The sequence below is a fragment of the Balaenoptera ricei genome, chromosome 1 (assembly GCF_028023285.1).
Source record: "Balaenoptera ricei isolate mBalRic1 chromosome 1, mBalRic1.hap2, whole genome shotgun sequence".
Lineage (NCBI taxonomy): Eukaryota > Metazoa > Chordata > Mammalia > Artiodactyla > Balaenopteridae > Balaenoptera > Balaenoptera ricei.
Window position 1 is genome coordinate 100,938,601 of NC_082639.1, and position 22,714 is coordinate 100,961,314.

The window sequence follows — 22,714 nt, forward strand, 5'->3', positions numbered from 1 at the left end:
AGCCTGCGCTCTAGAGCCCGCGAGCCACAACTACTGAGCCCACGTGCCACAACTACTGAAGCCTGTGTGCCTAGAGCCTGTGCTCTGCAACAAGAGAAGCCACTGCAATAAGAAGCCTACGCACCGCAACGAAGAGTAGCCCCTACTTGCCGCAACTAGAGAAAGCCTGTGCACAGCAATGAGACCCGATGCAGCAATAAATAAATAAATAGATAAATAAATAAATAAATGAAAAATTCACATCTTTTTGATAAAGTCAAGATTCAACATAAACTAAAAGAAGTACAACGAAATAAAGCTAAGCAAAGAATAAAAATAAAAGAGAACTCTGAGAGTTAGAATACTTAAAAAAAGAATAAACAATTTCAAAAACTGGATCACTAAAATGACCAATAGGGACTTCCCTGGGTCCAGTGGTTAAGAATTCACCTTTCAATGTAGGGGGTGCAGGTTCGATCCCTGGTCAGGGAGGTAAGATCCCACATGCCTCGTAGCCAGAAAACCAAAATATAAAACAGAGCAATATTGTAACAAATTCAGTAATGACTTTAAAAATGGTCCACAACAAAAAAATCTTAAAAAATTAAAATAAAATGACCAATAAGAGACTCAAATCTATGGCTAGGCTAATAAAGAATAAGGAAATAAACTCAGCTATTCAACATTATAAACAAGAAAGAGATAGAAACACAGATTTTTGTAAAATCTTTATGGTCTATTTCTAAGCAAGTATGTTTTTATTTTTTTTATTTTTATTTATTTTTAAACTTTTCTTAATGGCTTTTTTAAAAAAATTATTTATTTATTTTATTTATTTATTTTTGGCTGCATTGGGTCTTCGTTGCTGTGTGTGGGCTTTCTCTAGTTGCAGCGAGCGGGGGCTACTCTTCGTTGTGGTGCGTGGGCTCTAGGCGCATGGGCTTCAGTAGTTGCGGCACACGGGCTCAGTAGTTGTGCCTCGCGGGCCCTAGAGCACAGGCTCAGTAGTTGTGGCTCACGGGCTTAGTTGCTCCGCAGCACGTGGGATCTTCCCACACCAGGGCTCAAACCCGTGTCCCCTGCAATGGCAGGCGGATTCTTAACCACTGCAACATCAGCGAAGCCCGCAAGTATGTCTTTAAAACCTCTACTAAATGGTGGGGTTTTCTAAGAAAATATATATTATCATAATTGCATGAGTGACTCAAGAAGAGGTGGGAAACCCAACTTGATCAATAAGCATGTGAGAAGCTAAGCCCCTTAAAGAACTAGCCCTAAAAGGCCTGAAGTCCAGACCGGGAAACGGGGTGGGTAAGATGGAACGAAAGTGTTAGGGAAGACAAGACACAGAAGTAAACTGGCTTTTAGAAATAGTTCTCCTGACAGTGTTCTGTAAGTTAAGAAATAGCATTTGTAAAGGCAGAGAAGTTTAAAACAGGGGGTTACATACTGTAAGAGTGCAAATAGGAGATAACAGATTGTGTACTAAAGAATTTAACCTTGCCCAAAGAGAAGTCTGGCCTTTGCCCTCAGCAGCTGGGAGGGCATCTCTAAGCCCTTGAAATGTACTGTCTGACAAAAGTATCTTTGTTTACTTGGGGCCTTAGGCCATATGCTAATGATATGATTTATGGTAGGGTCTTCAGGTCACACAGTATCAGCTCAACCTCAGAAGGGGCTGGAAACCAGTCAATCACGTGGCCAGTGAACTACATCTACATGACAGAGTTCCAAAAAAAATTCTGGACACCAAGGCTCATGCAAGCCTCCTTGGTTGGCAATATTCTCTTCATGCTGTCACACATCATTGCTAGGAGGAGTTAACTACATTAAGAATTCCACTGAGGGGGCTTCCCTGGTGGTCCAGTGGGTGGGACTCCCCACTCCCAGCACGGGAGTCCCGGGTTCAATCCCTGGTCAGGGAACTAGACCCTGCACGCATGCCGCAGCTAAGGGTTGGCATGCCACAACTGAAGATCCCATACGCCGCAGCTGGGACTCAGCGCAGCCAAAATAAATGGATGAATAAATAAATATTAAACAACAAAAAAGAATTCCACTGAGAAGACACAACTGGGAGTTCCACATTTAGAACTCTCCTAGACTACTCTGCTCCATGTCTTTCCCTTGGATGATTTTAATCTGTATCCTTTCACTGTAATAAATGTTAACTGTCAGTATACATCTTTCAGTGAGTTCTAAGAAATGAATGAATCTGAGGGTAGTCTTAGGAAATCCTGAACTTGCAACTGGTGTCAGAAGTGAGAATGAATAAGATAAATTAAAAAAAAAAAACAAAAAGGAAGCGCGAATGGTTTTGGGGACCCCCAAATTCTGCAGTTGGTGTCAGAAGTGAGGGAGGACCCGTGAATTGTTCCCTAACTTCATAGTTGGCGTCAAAAGTGAGATTCACTAGAACCATCCTGACTCATTGAAACTTTTGGTTGGGAAGAGGAAGGAAAAGATGACAAGGGTTATGAACCTTTGATTCCTGGATGACTATCTAGTCACTCATGGTATGGAACTACAGCTGCAGTTATTAGAGGTAAAAGTTACCAACAGAAAGAACTTAGAAACTGTAGCTCCAACTCCCTAGGAGTTGACTCCCTGGATAAACAAGGAAATGCAAACTAATAAGAAACAAGGTAATTAAACAATTCCTTGGTTACTGTTACCTGTAGCAGCTAAAATGAAGAGTGTACTGGGACAGATCCTGACACTGGCAAAGTTTAGATTTCAGCCAGTCTGAGCTACAGCCACTAGCCTCAGGGCCATTCCAAAGGGAAAAATTATGCTGGGGAAATAGACAGCACCTCTATGACTTCCAGTCACAAAGTAGTCTGGTTGAGGAAAGACAAAATCAAGAAACTAATGAAACCAGAGTTTACAATGCTAAGGAATTATCTCATTTTGTGGATTGACATTGTATGCTTCCTGAAAAAAACCTTTACTAAAATATTGTAAGAGTGACTGATTACTTAGAGGCAGTACTGTTGATTTTGAATGCTGCAGAATAGAACGGCAATGTTTGAGCTGATGCAGGACCCACAGCTCACTACGGAACCACAGATGGCTACACATAATCTAGACACACAGCAGGTGATTCCTAAGGGGACAGCTAGCTTGGTGGACTGGATAAAAGCCCCTGTGAAGTTTTTTTTACCCTCACAGGTGATTGCCCTTCTCCTATAAATGCCAAATAGAACTCCCCAGAAGAAGTGGCTGATATGCTTCTTACGCAAGCCAAGCCTGATTAGCATTATGCAGAGCAGGATGTTCCTCTGCTGAGGATTAGCATTATGCAGAGCAGGACGTTCGTCTACTGAGTATGCCTCCTACTAAGGTCAAGGTAAATAATGTGATTAAGGGGGACCCTTGTACATGGGCACCCCCATGTAATTTTACTGCTGCAAAACCTAGCAATAATCTGAGAAGCCTTATTAGATTTGTCTCAGCTTTATGGGCCTTACAGATGTTAAGAAAACTATAGTGATTCATGAGGAAATGGGGAAAGACAAAGGGGAGAGTCAAGGGATTTACCCCAGCAGGATGGAAATCTTTAGGTGGCTGTTAAAAAGGGGGGGGGGGGGGAGGGGAGGTGGTGAATAAAGCAGACAATGATGGGATTGAAACAAAGGTCTTAACGTAGCACTCTTGGAAGTTGGGTGGACCAATGGGAGCCACTGCTGGTCCCCAACATTAAAGGGGCATTAAACAACTGTTGTATTTACCCCAGTATGAAGAAATTTTAAAAGCTGGAGGGCAAAGATGACAATGAGAAACCTGACCTTGTACTGCCTGGAGCAACGATTCCATGGATCAATCAACCTGAAAACTGAAGGAGAGGCCAGGATCTTCTGGCTCAAACCCCAGCTGGAAAACACAAGGCAATATGCACTTGTGTGGGTAAAATAGCCAGGGGGTGGATAAGAGACATTTCCGGGACTCCCTGACATGGGAGCCCAATGTGCTATGATTCTAAAACCTGCTGAAGACCTAATGGGAGCTAAGGTTAGATTGGGAGGAGAGGGATGGTTGATAGGATTAAGGTGATGAAAGTTGGAATATATGAACAGACTTTATGTGAAGTAGTTACATCTCTCCTTTATGTGACTATGTCATTGGAATGGATATTATGTCTGACTGGTACTGTAAAACAGAAGACATACAAGTTCACCTTCAGGCGAGTCTTGATTAGACATGGTACATGGAAACCACTAAAACTGTCCAAGTCCAGGGACTTCCCTGGTGGTCCGGTGGCTAAGACTCTGCGCTCCCAATGCAGGCAGCCTGGGTTTGATCCCTGGGTAAGGAACTAGATCCCACATGCCGCAACTAAGAGTTCGCATGCTGCTACTAAAGATCCCGCATGCTACAACTTGAAGATTCCCGCATGTCGCAACTTGGAAGATCCCACGTGCCACAACTAAGATCTGGCACAGCAAAATACATACATACATAAATATTTTTTTTAAACAAAAACTGTCCAAGTCCACAGAAGTTGTAGACCTGAGACAGTATAGGATACCTGATGGATAAAATGAGATTACAACTTTAATGACAAATTAGAAGCTGGAGTGCTAGTACCAATGAATTCTTTGTACAATAACCATGTGTAGCCTGTGAAAAAAGTAAATGTTTCATCAAGAGTAACAGCAGACTATTAAAGTTTGAATAAAGTAGTGCCACCATAGCATCAGCAGTCCTTGATATGGTTTCAACAATACAAAAAATATATACAGCAGACTAAAAAAGAGTGGCACTCAGTGACTGAACATGCAAATTTTTTTTTCTAACTCTGAAAAAGAGCCAACAGCAATTTTCCTTGATGTGGAAGGACCCTAATTTATGTTTACTATACTGCCACAGGGTTATTTCAATTCACCAGCTGACTGGTATGATTTGTTTAGAAGAGATTTAGACTTGATGCAGGTCCTGAGTGTAATAATATACTATTAATTTCATGATAATATCAGAAACTAAAGATGAAGGTAAGACTGACTCAGATGCAATGGCGACACACATGACCAACAGAGGCTGTTGCTAAATATAGCAAAAGTGCAAGGACCTGTCCAAACTGGTGAAATTCTTAGGAATAACCTAGGCAGGAGCCACCCATGACATTCCACAGGTGAAAAAAAATAAACTGCTTCTGCCACCTACCCCTAGAACTAAACAAGAAGCCAACATTTGGTTGGTATATTTGAATTTTGAAGAACACACACTCCATATCTGGGAATATTACCAGCACCAATCAATACAACTACCCAAAAGAAGGTCATATTTGAACGGGGGCCTAAACAAAGGCAGGCCACGTCTGAACTGCAAAAAAGCAGTCTTTCTCATGATGCTTTTGGGCCCCTGTGATCCACACTCGGACATGATTTTGGAAGTGTCAGCAACACGTACCTACGCAGACTGAAACTTATGGCAAAACCTCTCAGTGCCACTCAGCACAGACCCACCAGGATTTTGGACCAGAGAAGTTCTGGATACCATGGTAAAATATATGTCATTTAAGAGAAAATTACTAGCTTGCCATTCGGCACTGAGACTGACTCTATGATTGAAGGACACAAAATAACCATGAAACCTGAAATACTCATAATGTTTTGGGTGACAGGGGAACACTCTAATGAGGAAGGCAAGGCCCAGAAGCGTTCCACATAAACAGAGATGGTTTGTGCAGAACATGCGACCAGGAGGATGCAAAGAAGTATTTATTGTATGTATGAGCAGGTAGCTGGCCTCTTTTCCTCTAAATATAACTTTTGAACCACAGAGGAGCTGCTGAATGCTATGATCACATAGGTGGTGCTCTATAAAGTCTATTAACTAACAAAGAGCTGCTTGGTTTATGGATGGTGGTTCCAAGGTGAACAGAAAGCATCCTGTTTACAAGGCCACCACTCTAACTGAAGAAGGTATAAGTAATAACAAATCATATTAATGAGGTGGACTGCATGCTGTTATCCCCTATGTTTGGGTTTTTATTGAACTCTGCAGCTGGTATTAGAAGAGAGAGTGGTCTTGTGGACTGTTTCCTAACTTTTGTACAGATGATAAAGAGAAAGAATCTGGTAAGACTCAATAATGAAAACTTTGAACTTTGACTATGGGGTATCTTTGAAGGGTGTTTTTAAAGGGGGTGGGGTGGGTGGGGCTTAACTACATGTTAGCCAAATGATACTGGCAGCAATGTGGACAGAATGAATTTGACAATATAAAACTCAAAGTAGGGAGACTAGCTGTAAATGTGTTGTAGTAACAGGAACCTAAGCTTTTACGTCCAGTGCCATTGGTTCTGCCATAGTCTATCTAGGAAAACTACAGTGTGAACAAACGAAAGAAAAGGGAATAACATTCAAGAGATAATTAGGACTTGGATATGAGTAGTAAAGGAAAGTGGTGAAGGAAAGGGAAGAATGGATCATGGTTAAACTTTGAGAGGAGTGGTTGAAGCTATTCGTTCACAGGATACAGGATGTCATGTTCCTATTCTTTTTGTTTCGCACCATCAATGTAAAAAGCCATAAGAAATCTAAACGCTCAAAGATCTGACTGCAGCTGTGAGAAAGTAATTTAATGTCTTACTGAGATTACAAGACAAGGGTAACATTTGGACCTCAGGTGAAGGCATTCACAAGATTAGTCACCTCAAGCAAAACATTAGCCAATTCATAAGTAAGATGAGACATTTTGTAACAAAGGATACAAAAGTTTAAAGTAGCATTTCTACACAAATGTTCTGTAGAACAGTAAGAGGTGTCTTGAAAAAGAAAAAAGAGCATTACCTCTATGAGGTCAAGTTTGAAAGATTCCATACACTGTATTCTATATTCTGAATACCACATGGGAGAAAATGAGCATATGGGCTAAAATAGATCTGGAGTCCAAATGCCTGTGTTCAAATCCTGGCTCTACCACTTATGGGGACACCTTGTACAGATTACTAAAGCTTTCTGTGAGAACTCTCGTTCACCTTTAAAACAGTCAGGATATCAGTACCAACACTGCATGGGTGGTTGGTGTGAATTAAACAAACATGCACCATTAGGCAAACTGCCTGGCACAAACTACAGATGCAGTACTTGTTAGTGAACAGAATTAATGCATCCCCTTCTTTTAGAGGATTCCAAAAAATTCCAATGGCTCTAATGAACTAAAAGCTCTAAGACATCCTAGAGTTAAAAAACAAATATTTAAGTGTGGTTAATCAAACTTAACACCTGACTAGAAATTTCAGTACTTTCCAGAACAGTTCAGATATAACAGGCTGGTGATAAGTGAATACTATTGTATCCTGAGGGTAAAAGAAGGTTGAAATACAAAGCTATGTATTAATGAATTAGTAACTATGCTACTTAGATGCTTATAAATCCCTAGTTTTTCTACAACCTGTATATCCAATATGAAAGTATATTTATGCTTTGATGTTAAAATGGGTATCACTTAGCCACACGCATGGAAATATTACCTTTTAAGACGACAGCCCAGAGCCTAAATCCCATAGAACACTTGAAAAAAAGTATATCTGAACCAGAGGCATTGCATACAAAGAAATAATATAACTCCATTCTTGCAACCCAAATCCATGTACTGATACATTTTCAACAAATATCCATAAAACAATTAGATATGAATATGGAAACAATTAAATAATTTATCAAAAATATATCTTGCTCTAAGACATAAAACACACAAAACTGATAATTTTAAAATGCTAACAAAACTATAGAATAAATACTTGCTTTAAGAAAAATAATTTTACAAGAACTTTTTATAATATTTCTTGATAAGCAATTATGACTTCTGTACCTATGTTCTTTGTGTTCCAATAGCTGACAGTCTCTACATGTCAGCCTATCACATGTTTCACAGAAAAGTTTCAACTGTTCTTGTTTGTGTACAGGGCAGAAAACAGGGCGCTGACCAGATGCTCCAACAGACTCTGCAGTAAAATAAAACACATATTTTTAAACTAAACAAAATTTCTGTCTAACTTTCTAAATTCTTACTGATATTGGTATCAAAAGCTTATAAAGATAAGTAGAAATGCTATAGAGGCAAAAGAGGAAGATTAATAGTAATCATTAAAACTGCTTCTATCTTACCTGAGACATCTTCTTTCTTCCTGATCAAGTGATCTTTAGTGAATTTTACTCTTTGATGTGCTTCAATACATGTCTTACATAGCCACTCTCCACATTCTACACAAAAGCCAACTGCACTTGCATTGTCTTCACAACTAGTACATACCTAAAGGAGGAAATAAATACTAAGCTACATTAAATTTACAAAATACATATCCACAAAATAAAAAGGTGAAAACTTTCTAACTTGCTCTCAAATATACTAATTCACTGTACCTAGAATAAAATTATTTTGTTATCCATTTCTCTTCAACAAAATCCTTTCCCATCCAGATCAAACATTCAGGTAGGTAAAAAAAAAGTCTCAGAACACAAAATCTATACAAGATTTGAATCTTTAAGTAATGACTTTTAATCTCATTTAACCAGGTCTGAGGGTGTAGAATAAAGATATCCTTCATTTTCAATTTGAAAGATGAAACTAAGGCATAACTACCCTAAATTATGTAACAATTCAAGCATGTTTTCTTATAATTCATATTTTCATATCAAGATAGGAATATAAAGAAAAATTGAGAAGCATACCTGTTCTGATTTCTCATCAGAACTGCTAGGAGCTTCAGATGTATCTTTCACAAAATAATTATCCACAAGGTCTATCTGTCTGCATTCTTGGCGGCATACTGGGCACCGTATTACACCAACTACAACACAAAACAACAACATTAAGAAATATTCTTCAGAAAAAATAAGGAAATTGTACACGATGCCTACATGGGAACTACTCATTCATATATCATAGACAAGAACAAAGAAATGAGCATTAAGAGCTGAGTAAAATAAGTTATTCCACTAAGTTATTACATTGGGGAAAAATGATACCTTATTTAGGAAGAGAAAATAAGCATTAATATGCAAAAAAACTTTAAGGTGCTTCGTTATTACAATATGTGGTTGCAATAACGGCCCCCAAAGATATCTAGGTCCTAATGCTTGGAAAACCTGTGTCACTTTATACAGCAAAGGAGATTTTGCGAGTGTGATTAAATTAAGGATCTTGAGATGGGTATGCTGTCCTGGATTATTTGATAGGCCATAAATGTCATCACAAGTGATCTAACAAGATGGAGGCAGAAGAAGATTAGACTACAGAAGAGGAGAAGGCAATTGACAATGAAAGCAGAGATTAGAGTAATGTGCTTTGGAGACAGAGACACAAGCCAAGGAATGCAGGTGGCTACTATAAGCTGGAAAAAAAGAAAAAGAAAAAGAAAAAGAAAAAGAAAAAGAAAATGGATTCTCTCCTCAGAGCCTCCAGAAGGAACAAGACCTGCCCACACTTTGACTCTAACACAGTAAAACTGGTTTCAAAATTCAGCCTTCAAGAACAGTAAGAAAATAAAATGTATGTTGTTTTAAGACACAAGTTTATGGCAATTCTGTTACAGCAGAAATAGAAATACACAATCTATCATCTTACAAATTGTGACTTTGTTCAAAACTACTTGAATTCATGCTAAAGTGGGAAGAAAGATCATCTGTGACTTAATCTGCTAGTGTTCTAGCATCTATCAGAATAAACCTGCTGAAGTTAACATATGGAAGTTAAACTTAAGAACTATACAATAGCATCACAGTCAACACAACAAACTGACTACTATATGTCAGCCATAAAATTGAGAACATAGCATGACTCAATCCTTGCTTTTAAGAAAGGGTTCAAGACTAGGATATAATTTTTACAGTTTATACTATGCACAACTATAGAAAGCACCATACAAAGATAAGGATATAAACAGTCCAAACAGCTGTGCCTACAGGAGGTACAGCTCAGTGGTAGTGAGACGTAGGTGGTGGGAAGAAGGAACTATATACTCTTCTTACTACTGTGTGTGTGTGTGTTTGTGTGGGCGTTCACATTTGTGTACGTAATCCACTCCATTTTCTTTGAAACTTCTAAAATTAAAATAAGGGAAAATTCCTCTATATGCAATGATAAAATTTCTGAAAGTTTAGAAAATCAACAATTCTCCAGGCTCTCCACCTTGATTGATACTTGAGTTATGTGCTATATCTCCTTTGAAATCTTTGGTTATCAGTAGTTTTACTAAAATTTTGAATAATCCACTTTCACCTGCTTTCTGGATTTCTTAATATAGGTTCTTAAGACACAGCTTGTTGACAGCATAGTCTTTTTTTTTTTTTATTAATCAGTCATCAATTTTATACACATCACTGTATACATGTCAAACCCAATCGCCCAATTCAGCACACCACCATCCCCACCCCACCGCAGTTTTCCCCCCTCGGTGTCCATACGTTTGTTTTCTACATCTGTGTCTCAACTTCTGAGCTGCAACCCGGTTCATCTGTACCATTTTTCTAGGTTCCACATACATGCATTAATTTACGATATTTGTTTTTCTCTTTCTGACTTACTTCACTCTGTATAACAGTCTCTAGATCCATCTACATCTTGACAAATGACTCAATTTCATTCCTTTTTATGGCTGAGTAATATTCCATTGTATATATGTACCACAACTTCTTTATCCATTCGTCTGTCGATGGGCATTTAGGTTGCTTCCATGACCTGGCAATTGTAAATAGTGCTGCAATGAACATTCGGGTGCATGTGTCTTTTTGAATTACGATTTTCTCTGGGTATATGCCCAGCAGTGGGATTGATGGGTCATATGGTAATTCTGTTTTTATTTTTTAAGGAACCTCCATATTGTTCTCCATAGTGGCTGTATCAATTTACATTCCCACCAACAGTGCAAGAGGGTTCCCTTTTCTCCACACACTCTCCAGCAACTGTTGTTTGTAGATTTTCTGATGATGCCCATTCTAACTGGTGTGAGGTGATACCTCATTGTAGTTTTGATTTGCATTTCTCTAATTATTAGTGATGTTGAGCATCTTTTCATGTGCTTCGTGGCCATCTGTATGTCTTCTTTGGAGAAATGTCTATTTAGGTCTTCTGCCCATTTTTGGATTAGGGTGTTTGTTTCTTCAATATTGAGCTGAATGAGCTGTTTACATATTTGGGAGATTAATCCTTTGTCCGTTGATTCGTTTGCAAATATTTTCTCCCATTCTGAGGGTTGTCTTTTCGTCTTGTTTATGGTTTCCTTTGCTGTGCAAAAGCTTTGAAGTTTCATTAGGTCCCATTTGTTTATTTTTGTTTTTATTTCCATTACTCTAGGAGGTGGATCAAAAAAGATCTTGCTGTGATTTATGTCAAAGAGTGTTCTTCCTATGTTTTCCTCTAAGAGTTTTATAGTGTCCAGTCTTACATTTAGGTCTCTAATCCATTTTGGGTTGATTTTTGTGTATGGTGTTAGGGAGTATTCTAATTTCATTCTTTTACATGTAGCTGTCCAGTTTTCCCAGCACCACTTATTGAAGAGACTGTCTTTTCTTGTGTATCCTTGCCTCCTTTGTCATAGATTAGTTGACCATAGGTGCGTGGGTTAATCTCTGGGCTTTCTATCTTGTTCCATTGATCTATGTTTCTGTTTTTCTGCCAGTACCATATTGTCTTGATTACTGTAGCTTTGTAGTATAGTCTGAAGTGAGGGAGTCTGATTCCTCCAGCTCCGTTTTTTTCCTTCAAGACTGCTTTGGCTATTCGGGGTCTTTTGTTTCTCCATACAAATTTTAAGATGATTTGTTCTAGTTCCGTAAAAAATGCTATTGGTAATTTGATAGGGATTGCATTGAATCTGTAGATTGCTTTGGGTAGTATAGTCATTTTCACAATATTGATTCTTCCAATCCAAGAATATGGTATATCTCTCCATCTGTTGGTATCATCTTTAATTTCTTTCATCAGTATCTTATAGTTTTCTGCATACAGATCTTTTGTCTCCCTAGGTAGGTTTATTCCTAGGTATTTTATTCTTTTTGTTGCAATGGTAAATGGGGGTGTTTCCTTAATTTCTCTTTCAGATTTTTCATCATTAGTGTATAGGAATGCAAGAGATTTCTGTGCATTAATTTTGTATCCTGCAACTTTACCATATTCATTAATTAGCTCTAGCAGTTTTCTGGTGGCAGTTTTACAATTCTCTATGTATAATATCATGTCATCTGCAAACAGTGACAGTTTTACTTCTTCTTTTCCAATTTGTGTTCCTTTTATTTCTTTTTCTTCTCTGACTGCCGTGGCTAGGACTTCCAGAACTATGTTGAAAAATAGTGGTGAGAGTGCACATCCTTGTCTCGTTCCTGATCTTAGAGGAAATGCTTTCAGTTTTTCATCGCTGAGAATGATGTTTGCTGTGGGCTTGTCATATATGGCCTTTATTATGTTGAGGTAGGTTCCCTCTATGCCCACTTTCTGGAGAGTTTTTATCATAAACGGGTGTTGAATTTTGTCAAAAGCTTTTTCTGCATCTATTGAGATGATCATATGGTTTTCATTCTTCAATTTGTTAATATGGTGTATCACATTGATTGATTTACATATATTGAAGAATCCTTGCATCCCTGGGATAAATCCCACTTGATCATGGTGTATGATCCCTCTAATGTGTTGTTGGATTCTGTTTGCTAGTATTTTGTTGAGGATTTTTGCATCTATATTCATCAGTGATATTGGTCTGTAATTTTCTTTTTTTGTAGTGTCTTTGTCTGGTTTTGGTATCAGGGTGATGGTGGCCTCATAGAATGAGTTTTGGAGTGTTCCTTCCTCTGCAATTTTTTGGAAGAGTTTGAGAAGGATGGGTGTTAGCTCTTCTCTAAATGTTTGATAGAATTCACCTGTGAAGCCATCTGGTCCTGGACTTTTCTTTGTTAGAAGATTTTAAATCACAGTTTCAATTTCATTACTTGTGATTGGTCTGTTCATACTTTGTTTCTTCCTGGTTCAGTCTTGGAAGGTTATACCTTTCTAAGAATTTGTCCATTTCTTCCAGGTTGTCTATTTTATTGACATAGAGTTGCTTGTCGTAGTCTCTTAGGATGTTTTGTATTTCTGTGGTGTCTGTTGTAACTTCTCTTTTTTCATTTCTGATTTTATTGATCCTCTCCCTCTTTTTCTTGATGAGTCTGGCTAATGGCTTATCAATTTTGTTTATCTTCTCCAAGAACCAGCTTTAAGTTTTATTGATCTTTGCTACTGTTTTCTCTGTTTCTATTTCATTTATTTCCGCTCTGATCTTTATGATTTCTTTCCTTCTGCTAACTTTGGGTTTTGTTTGTTCTTCTTTCTCTAGCTTCTTTAGGTGTAAGGTTAGATTGTTTACTTGAGATTTTTCTTATTTCTTTAGGTAGGCTTGTAGAGCTATAAACTTCCCTCTTAGAACTGCTTTTGCTGCATCCCATAGGTTTTGGGTCGTCGTGTTTTCATTGTCATTTGTCTCCAGGTATTTTTTGATTTCTTCTTTGATTTCTTCAGTGATCTCTTGGTTATTTAGTAACGTACTGTTTATCCTCCATGTGTTAGTGTTTTTTACGTTTTTTCCCCTGTAATTCGTTTGTAATCTCATAGCATTGTGGTCAGAAAAGATGCTTGATATGATTTTAATTTTCTTAAATTTACTGAGTCTTGATTTGTGACCCAAGATGTGATCTATCCTGGAGAATGTTCCGTGCGCACTTGAGAAGAACGTGTAATCTGCTGTTTTTGGATGGAATGTCCTATAAACCCCAGTTAAATCTATCTGGTCTAGTGTGTCATTTAAGCTTGTGTTTCCTTATTAATTTTCTGTTTGGATGATCTGTCCATTGGTGTAAGTGAGGTGTTAAAGTCCCCCACTATTATTGTGTTACTGTCGATTTCCTCTTTTATAGCTGTTAACAGTTGCCTTATGTATTGAGGTGTTCCTATGTTGGGTGCATATATATTTAAAATTGTTATATTTTCTTCTTGGATTGATCCCTTGATCATTATGTAGTGTCCTTCCTTGTCTCAACATTCTTTATTTTAAAGTCTATTTTATCTGATATGAGTATTGCTACTCCAGCTTTCTTTTGATTTCCATTTGCATGGAATATCTTTTTCCATCCCCTCACTTTCAGTCTGTATGTGTCCCTAGGGCTAAAGTGGGTCTCTTGTAGACAGTATATATATGGGTCTTGTTTTTGTATCCATTCAGCAAGCCTGTGTCTTTTGGTTGGAGCATTTAATCCATTCACGTTTAAGATAATTATTGATAGGTATGTTCCTATAACCATTTTCTTAATTGTTATGGGTTTGTTTTTGTAGGTCCTTTTCTTCTCTTGTGTTTCCCAATTAGAGAAGTTCCTTTAGCATTTGTTGTAGAGCTGGTTTGGTGGTGCTGAATTCTCTTAGCTTTTGCTTGTCTGTAAAGCTTTTGATTTCTCCATCAAATCTAAATGAGATCCTTGCCAGGTAGAGTAATCTTGATTGTAGGTTCTTCCTTTTCATCACTTTAAGTATATCATGCCACTCCCTTCTGGCTTGTAGAGTTTCTGCTGAGAAATCAGCTGTTAACCTTATGGGAGTTCCCTTGTATGTTATTTGTCGTTTTTCCCTTGCTGCTTTCAATAATTTTTCTTTGTCTTTAATTTTTGCCAATTTGATTATTATGTGTCTCGGTGTGTTTCTCCTTGGGTTTATCCTGTATGGGTCTCTGTGTGCTTCCTGGACTTGGGTGGCTATTTCCTTTCCCATGTTAGGGAAGTTTTCAACTATAATCTCTTCAAATATTTTCTCTGGTCCTTTCTCTCTCTCTTCTCCTTCTGGGACCCCTATAATGCGAATGTTGTTGCGTTTAATGTTGTCCCAGAGGTCTCTTAGGCTGTCTTCATTTCTCTTCATTCTATTTTCTTTAGTCTGTTCAGCAGCAGTGAATTCCACCATTCTGTCTTCCAGGTCACTTATCCGTTCTTCTGCCTCAGTTATTCTGCTATTGATTCCTCCTAGTGTAGTTTTCATTTCAGTTATTGTATTGTTCATCTCTGTTAGTTTGTTCTTTAATTCTTCTAGGTCATTGTTAATCATTTCTTGCATCTTCTCAATCTTTGCCTCCATTCTTATTCTGAGGTCCTGGATCATGTTCACCATCATTATTCTGAATTCTTTTTCTGGAAGGTTGCCTATCTCCACTTCATTTAGTTGTTTTTCTGGGGTTTTTTCTTGTTCCTTCATCTGGTATATAGTCCTCTGCCTTTTCATCTTGTCTATCTTTCTGTAAATGTGGTTTTTGTTCCACAGGCTGCAGGACTGTAGTTTTTCTTGCTTCTGCTGTCTGCCCTATGGTGGTTGAGGCTATCTAAGAGGCCTGATGCGTGGCTCTGGTGGTGGGTAGAGTTGACTGTTGCTGTGGTGGTCAGAGCTCAGTAAAACTTTAATCCACTTGACTGTTGGTGGGTGGGGCTGGGTTTCCTCCTTGTTGGTTGTTTTGCCTGAGGCAACCCAACACTGGAGCCTACCTGGGCTCTTTGGTGGGGCTAATGACAGACTCTGGGAGGGCTCACGCCAAGGAGTACTTCCCAGAACTTCTGCTGCCAGTGTCCTTGTCCCCATGGTGAAACAGAGCCACCCCCCGCCTCTGCAGGAGACCTTCCAACACTAGCAGGTAGGTCTGGTTTAGTCTCCCCCGGGGTCACTGCTCCTTCCCCTGGGTCCCGATGTGCACACTATTTTGTGTGCGCCCTCCAAAAGCGGGGTCTCTGTTTCCCCCAGTCCTGTCGAAGTCCTGCAATCAATTCCCACTAGGCTTCAAAGTCTGATTCTCTATGAATTCCTCCTCCCGTTGCCAGACCCCCAGGTTGGGAAGCCTGACGTGGGGCTCAGAACCTTCACTCCAGTGGGTGGACTTCTGTGGTGTAAGTGTTCACCAGTGTGTGAATCACCCACCCAGCAGTTATGGGATTTGATTTTACTCTGACTGCGCCCCTCCTACCATCTCATTTTGGCTTCTACTTTGTCTTTGGATGTGGAGTATCTTTTTTGGTGAGTTCCAGTGTCTTCCTGTCGATGTCTGTCCAGCAGCTAGTTGTGATTCTGGTGTTCTCGCAAGAGGGCTGCAGCATAGTTTTTTAAATGCTGCAGGTTTGCAACCATTACCATTTCAAAGAGGTTTGAAAGAGGGAGCATTATTTCCTTGTTAAAACAGTTCCTGTTTCTATAGAAACTTCATTTTTAGATTAACCTGTGATGGATGCATTACCATAATTCAAGTATATAGTTCGTTTTTTTCTATCAACTACTCATTGTCACCCACTAGTAAAGACATTAAAGATGCAGCAAGCATCCAGAGGGCAGACAGCAGAAGCAAGAAAAACTACAATCCTGCAGCCTGTGGAACAAAAACCACATTCACAGAAAGACAGACGAGATGAAAAGGGAGAGGGCTATGTACCGGATGAAGGAACAAGATAAAACCCCAGAAAAACAACTAAATGGAGATAGGCAACCTTCCAGAAAAAGAATTCAGAATAATGATAGTGAAGATGATCCAGGACCTCAGAAAAAGAATGGAGACAAAGATCGAGAAGATGCAAAAAATTTTTAACAAAGACCTAGAAGAATTAAAGAACAACATACAAGAATTAAAGAACAAACAAACAGAGATGAACAATAACTAAAATGAAAAAAGCACTAGAAGGAATCAACAGCAGAATAAATGAAGCAGAAAAACGGATAAGTGACCTGGAAGATAAAATGATGGAATTCACTGCTGAGGAACAGAATAAAAAAAAAGAATGAAAAGAAATGAAGACAGCCTAAGGGACAACATTAAATGCAACAACATTCGCATTATAGAGGTCCCAGAAGGAGAAGAGAGAGAAAGGACCCAAGAAAATATTTCAAGAGATTATAGTCGAAAACTTCCCTAACATGGGAAAGGAAATAGCCACCCAAGTCTGGGAAGCACAGAGAGTCCCAGGCAGGATAAACCCAAGGAGAAACATGTCGAGACACATGGTAATCAAATTGATAAAAATTAAAGACAAAGAAAAATTATTGAAAGCAACAAGGGAAAAATGACAAATTAGAAGGGAACTCCCATTAGCTTAACAGCTGATTTCTCAGCAGAAACTCTACAAGCCAGAAGGGAGTGGCATGACATACTTAAAGTGATGAAAGGGAAGAACCTACAACCAAGATTACTCTACCCGGCAAGGATCTCATTTATATTCGATAGAGTAATCAAAAGCTTTACAGACAAGCAAAAGCTGAGAGAATTCAGCACCACCAAACCAGCTTTATTACAACAAATGCTAAAGGAACTTCTCTAAGTGGGAAACACAAGAGAAGAAAAGGACCTACAAAAACAAACCCATAGGGCTTCCCTGGTGGCAGAGTGGTTGAGAGTCTGCCTGCCGATGCAGGGGACACGGGTTCGAGCCCTGCTCTGGGAAAATCCCACATGCCGCGGAGCAACTGGGCCCATGAGCCACAACTACTGAGCCTGCGCGTCTGGAGCCTGTGCTCCACAACAAGAGAGGCCACGAGTGAGAGGCCCACACACCGGGATGAGGAGTGGGCCCCACTAGCCGCAACTGGAGAAAGCCCTCGCACAGAAACGAAGACCCAACACAGCCAAAAATAAATAAATACATAATAATTTAAAAAAAAAAACAAAACAAACCCGTAACAATTAAGAAAATGGTAATAGGAACATACATATCGATAACTACCTTAAACATGAATGGATTAAATGCTCCAACCAAAAGACACAGGCTTGCTGAATGGACACAAAAATTAGACCCATATACATGCTGTCTACAAGAGACCCACTTCAGACCTAGCGACACATTCAGACCGAAAGTGAGGGGATGGAAAAAGATATTCCATGCAAATGGAAATCAAAGGAAAGCTGAAGTAGCAATACTCATATCAGATAAAATAGACTTTAAAATAAAGAATGTTACAAGAGACAAGGAAGGACACTACCTAATGATCAAGGGATCAATCCAAGAAGAAGATAAAACAATTATATATGCACCCAACATAGGAGCATCTCAATACGTAAGGCAACTGCTAACAGCTATAAAAGAGGAAATCGACAGTAACACAATAATAGTGGGGGACTTTAACACCTCACTTACACCAATCGACAGATTATCCACCAATGGACAGCTCATCCAAAATGAAAATAAATAAGGAAACAGAAGCTTTAAATGATACAATAGACCAGATAGATTTAATTGATATTTATAGGACATTCCATCCAAAAACAGCAGATTACACGTTCTTCTCAAGTGCGCATGGAACATTCTCCAGGATAGATCACATCTTGGGTCACAAATCAAGCCTCAGTAAATTTAAGAAAATTAAAATCATATCAAGCATCTTTTCTGACCACAATGCTATGAGATTACAAATGAATTACAGGGAAAAAAACACTAACACATGGAGGATAAACAATACGTTACTAAATAACCAAGAGATCACTGAAGAAATCAAAGAAGAAATCAAAAAATACCTGGAGACAAATGACAATGAAAACACGACGACCCAAAACCTATGGGATGCAGCAAAAGCAGTTCTAAGAGGGAAGTTTATAGCTATACAAGCCTACCTAAAGAAATAAGAAAAATCTCAAGTAAACAATCTAACCTTACACCTAAAGAAGCTAGAGAAAGAAGAACAAACAAAACCCAAAGTTAGCAGAAGGAAAGAAATCCTAAAGATCAGAGCAAAAGTAAATGAAATAGAAACAAAGAAAACAATAGCAAAGATCAATAAAACTTAAAGCTGGTTCTTTGAGAAGATAAACAAAATCGATAAACCATTAGCCAGACTCATCAAGAAAAAGAGGGAGAGGACTCAAATAAAATCAATAAAATCAGAAATGAAAAAGGAGAAGTTACAACAGACACCACAGAAATACAAAGCATCCTAAGAGACTACTACAAGCCACTCTATGCCAGTAAAATGGACAACCTGGAAGAAACGGACAAATTCTTAGAAAGGTATAACCTTCCAAGACTGAACCAGGAAGAAAAAGAAACTATGAACAGACCTATCACAAGTAATGAAATTGAAACTGTGATTAAAAATCTTCCAACAAACAAAAGTCCAGACCAGATGGCTTCACAGGTGAATTCTATCAAACATTTAGAGAAGAGCTAACACCCATCCTTCTCAAACTCTTCCAAAAAATTACAGAGGAAGGAACACTCCCAAAGTCATTCTATGAGGCCACCATCATCCTGATACCAAAACCCGACAAAGACACTACAAAAACAGAAAATTACAAACCGTATCAGTGATGAATATAGATGCAAAAATCCTCAACACAATACTAGAAAACAGAATCCAACAACACAGTAAAAGGATCATACACCATGATCAAGTGGGATTTATCCCAGGGATGCAAGGATTCAATATATGCAAATCAATGTGATACACCATATTAACAAATTGGAGAATAAAAACCATATGATCATCTCAATAGATGTCCAGAAAGCTTTCGACAAAATTCAACACCCACTTGTGATAAAAACCCTCCAGAAAGTAGGCAGAGAGGGAACTTACCTCAACATAATAAAGGCCATATATGACAAACCCACAGCCAACATCGTTCTCAAAGGTGAAAAACTGAAACCATTTCTTCTAAGATCAGGAATAAGACAAGGTTGCCCACTCTTGCCACTATTATTCAACATAGCTTTGGAAGTTTTAGCCACGGCAATCAGAGAAGAAAAAGAAATAAAAGGAATCCAAATCGGAAAAGAAGAAGTAAAACTGTCATTCTTTGCAATGACATGATACTACACATAGAGATTCCTAAAGATGCTACCAGAAAACTACTAGCGCTAATCAATGAATTTGGTAAAGTTGTAGGATACAAAATGAATGCACAGAAATCTCTTGCATTGCTATACACTCATGATGAAAAATCTGAAAGAGAAATTAAGGAAACACTCCCATTTACCACTGCAACAAAAAGAATAAAATAGGAATAAACCTACCTAAGTAGACAAAAGACCTGTATGCAGAAAACTATAAGACACTGATGAAAGAAATTAAAGATCATACAAACAGATGGAGAGATATACCATGTTCTTTGATTGGAAGAATCAATATTGTGAAAATGACTACACTACCCAAAGCAATCTACAGATTCAATGCAATCCCTATCAAATTGCCAATGGCATTTTTTACAGAACTAGAACAAAAAATCTTAAAATTTGTATGGAGACACAAAAGACCCCGAATAGCCAAAGCAGTCTTGAGGGAAAAAAAACAGAGCTGGAGGAATCAGACTCCCTGACTTCAGACTATACAAAGCTACAGTAATCAAGACAATATGGTATTGGCAGAAAAACAGAAATATAGATCAATGGAACAGGATAGAAAGCCCACAGATAAACCCACGCACCTATGGTCAACTAATCTATGACAAAGGAGGCAAGGATACACAAGAAAAGACAGTTTCTTCAATAAGTGGTGCTGGGAAAACTGGACAGCTACATGTAAAAGAATGAAATTAGAACACTCCCTAACACCATACACAAAAACAAACTCAAAATGGATTAGAGACCGAAATGTAAGACTGGACACTATAAAACTCTTAGAGGAAAACATAGGAAGAACACTCTTTGACATAAATCAAAACAAGATCTTTTTTGATCCACCTCCTAGAGAAATGGAAATAAAAACAAAAATAAACAAATGGGACCTAATGAAACTTCAAAGATTTTGCAAAACAAAAGAAATAAAAACAAGACGAAAAGACAACCCTCAGAATGGGAGAAAACATTTGCAAACGAATCAACGGACAAAGGATTAATATCCCAAATATCTAAACAGCTCATGCAGATCAATATTAAAAAAACAAACAATCCGATCAAAAAATGGGCAGAAGCCCTAAATAGACATCTCTCCAAAGAAGACAGACAGATGGCCAAGAAGCACATGAAAAGCTGCTCAACATCACTAATTATTAGAGAAATGCAAATCAAAACTACAATGAGGTATCACCTCACACCAGTTAGAATGGGCATCATCAGAAAATCTACAAACAACAAATGCTGGAGAGGGTGTGGAGAAAAGGGAACCCTCTTGCACTGTTGGTGGGAATGTAAATTGATACAGCCACTATGGAGAACAGTATGGAGGTTCCTTAAAAAACTAAAAGTAGAATTACCATATGACCCAGCAATCCCACTACTGGGCATATACCCAGAGAAAACTATAATTCAAAAAGACACATGCACCCCAATATTCACTGCAGCACTATTTACCATAGCCAGGTCATGGAAGCAACCTAAATGCCCATCGACATGTCCAAATGGATAAAGAAGTTGTGGTACATATATACAACAGAATATTACTCAGCCATAAAAAGGAACGAAATTTGGTCATTTGTAGAGACGTGGATGGATCTAGAGGTCATAGAGAATGAAGTTAACTCAGAAGGAGAAATACAAATATCGTATATTAAAGCATATATGTGGAACCTAGAAAAAAATGGTACAGATGAACTGGTTTGCAGGGCAGAAATAGAGACACAGATGTGGAGAACAAATGTATGGACACCAAGGGGGAAAGTGGTGGGGTGGGGGGTGGGGGGGTGATGAATTGGTCGATTGGGATTGACATGTATACACTAACATGTATAAAACGGATTACTAATAAGAACCTGCTGTATAAGAAAATAAATAAAATAAAATTCAAAAATTCAAAAAAAAAGATGCAGCAAGCTTATAAAGCATTATTTTCTAAATGAAATAGGCATTTTCATATTTATTATTGCACTTTTGGTTACGCAAACACTTCGATGATATAAATGTTTATGTCCCCCATAAATCTGGTCAGGAATCACTTTAGATTTTGTTGATTAAGTTGAACAATCTACAGTAGGATAGAGTACTGGGTATAAGCAGTACAAACTAAAATAAAAGACTACAATAAAAATGCTAGATCTTAAAAAAGAAACTGGTTTATGCACTAAACGTTTTGTGCTTTGGTCTAATATTAACATGTGAGGACTTCCCTGGTGGTCCAGTGGTTAAGATTCTGGCTTCCACTGCAGGGATAATAGGTTTGATCCTGGTTAGGGAACTGAGATCAGTTCCCTGCATGCCGTGCTGCACGGCCAAAAATTTAAAAAATAAAAATAAAAATTCTGTCATTAAAAAAACGAGTTTATTATAAAAAAAAAAAAAACGAACAAACATGATGTCTGTGTAAAATGACAAAAAGAACCAGTGTTGAATCACGTTATATTTCTTGTCATTCTGCATTATCCCAGATTGCTAAATATGTTCTTTCCAAGAAGTTTGACTGAATTATTGTATACATTTACTGTCCTATGTGACAGTTCTGTCACTGTTAGAGATTTCAGTAATTAAGATGGGAAACAGAAGTTTAGGTTATTTTCCTTATCAAAACTATGTTCCCTGGAGCCACACTGTTATGATGGTTTTCATGCTCCTGTATACTGGATGTCTTAAGGTGAGTGCAGTTCAGGGGATCCTTTCTAATTACAGGAAGGTACTTCTTTCCTTCAACACTGTGATCTGACCTGTGACAAATCTGTACTATACACTATGTAAATGGCTAACAAGTCAATTGCAAACCAACTAAATGTACAAAATCTTAGTGCTGGTGCTGAAATCTCTTCAGAATAGTCATCATGAACTCAAAGTTTCAAAATTTGAAAGCATCAAGTGTCAATCAAAACTAAAGATGAAACACTAGTACATATTGA

The 22,714-nt window shown here is 38.2% G+C and overlaps 1 protein-coding gene across 2 annotated transcripts in view; it reads right to left on the reverse strand.

Annotated features, from left to right (window-relative positions):
- The window catches only part of TRIM33 (tripartite motif containing 33), a 155,719-nt gene that overhangs the window by 68,471 nt on the left and 64,534 nt on the right, over window positions 1-22,714 (reverse strand). For both annotated transcript variants that reach the window (XM_059928378.1, XM_059928372.1), the window contains exons 2-4: window positions 8,658-8,776; window positions 8,094-8,238; window positions 7,798-7,930 (exon numbers count right to left, since the gene is read on the reverse strand). In XM_059928378.1, coding sequence (XP_059784361.1) covers window positions 7,798-7,930; window positions 8,094-8,238; window positions 8,658-8,776 — 397 coding nt within the window. The remainder of the gene's footprint in view (window positions 1-7,797; window positions 7,931-8,093; window positions 8,239-8,657; window positions 8,777-22,714) is intronic.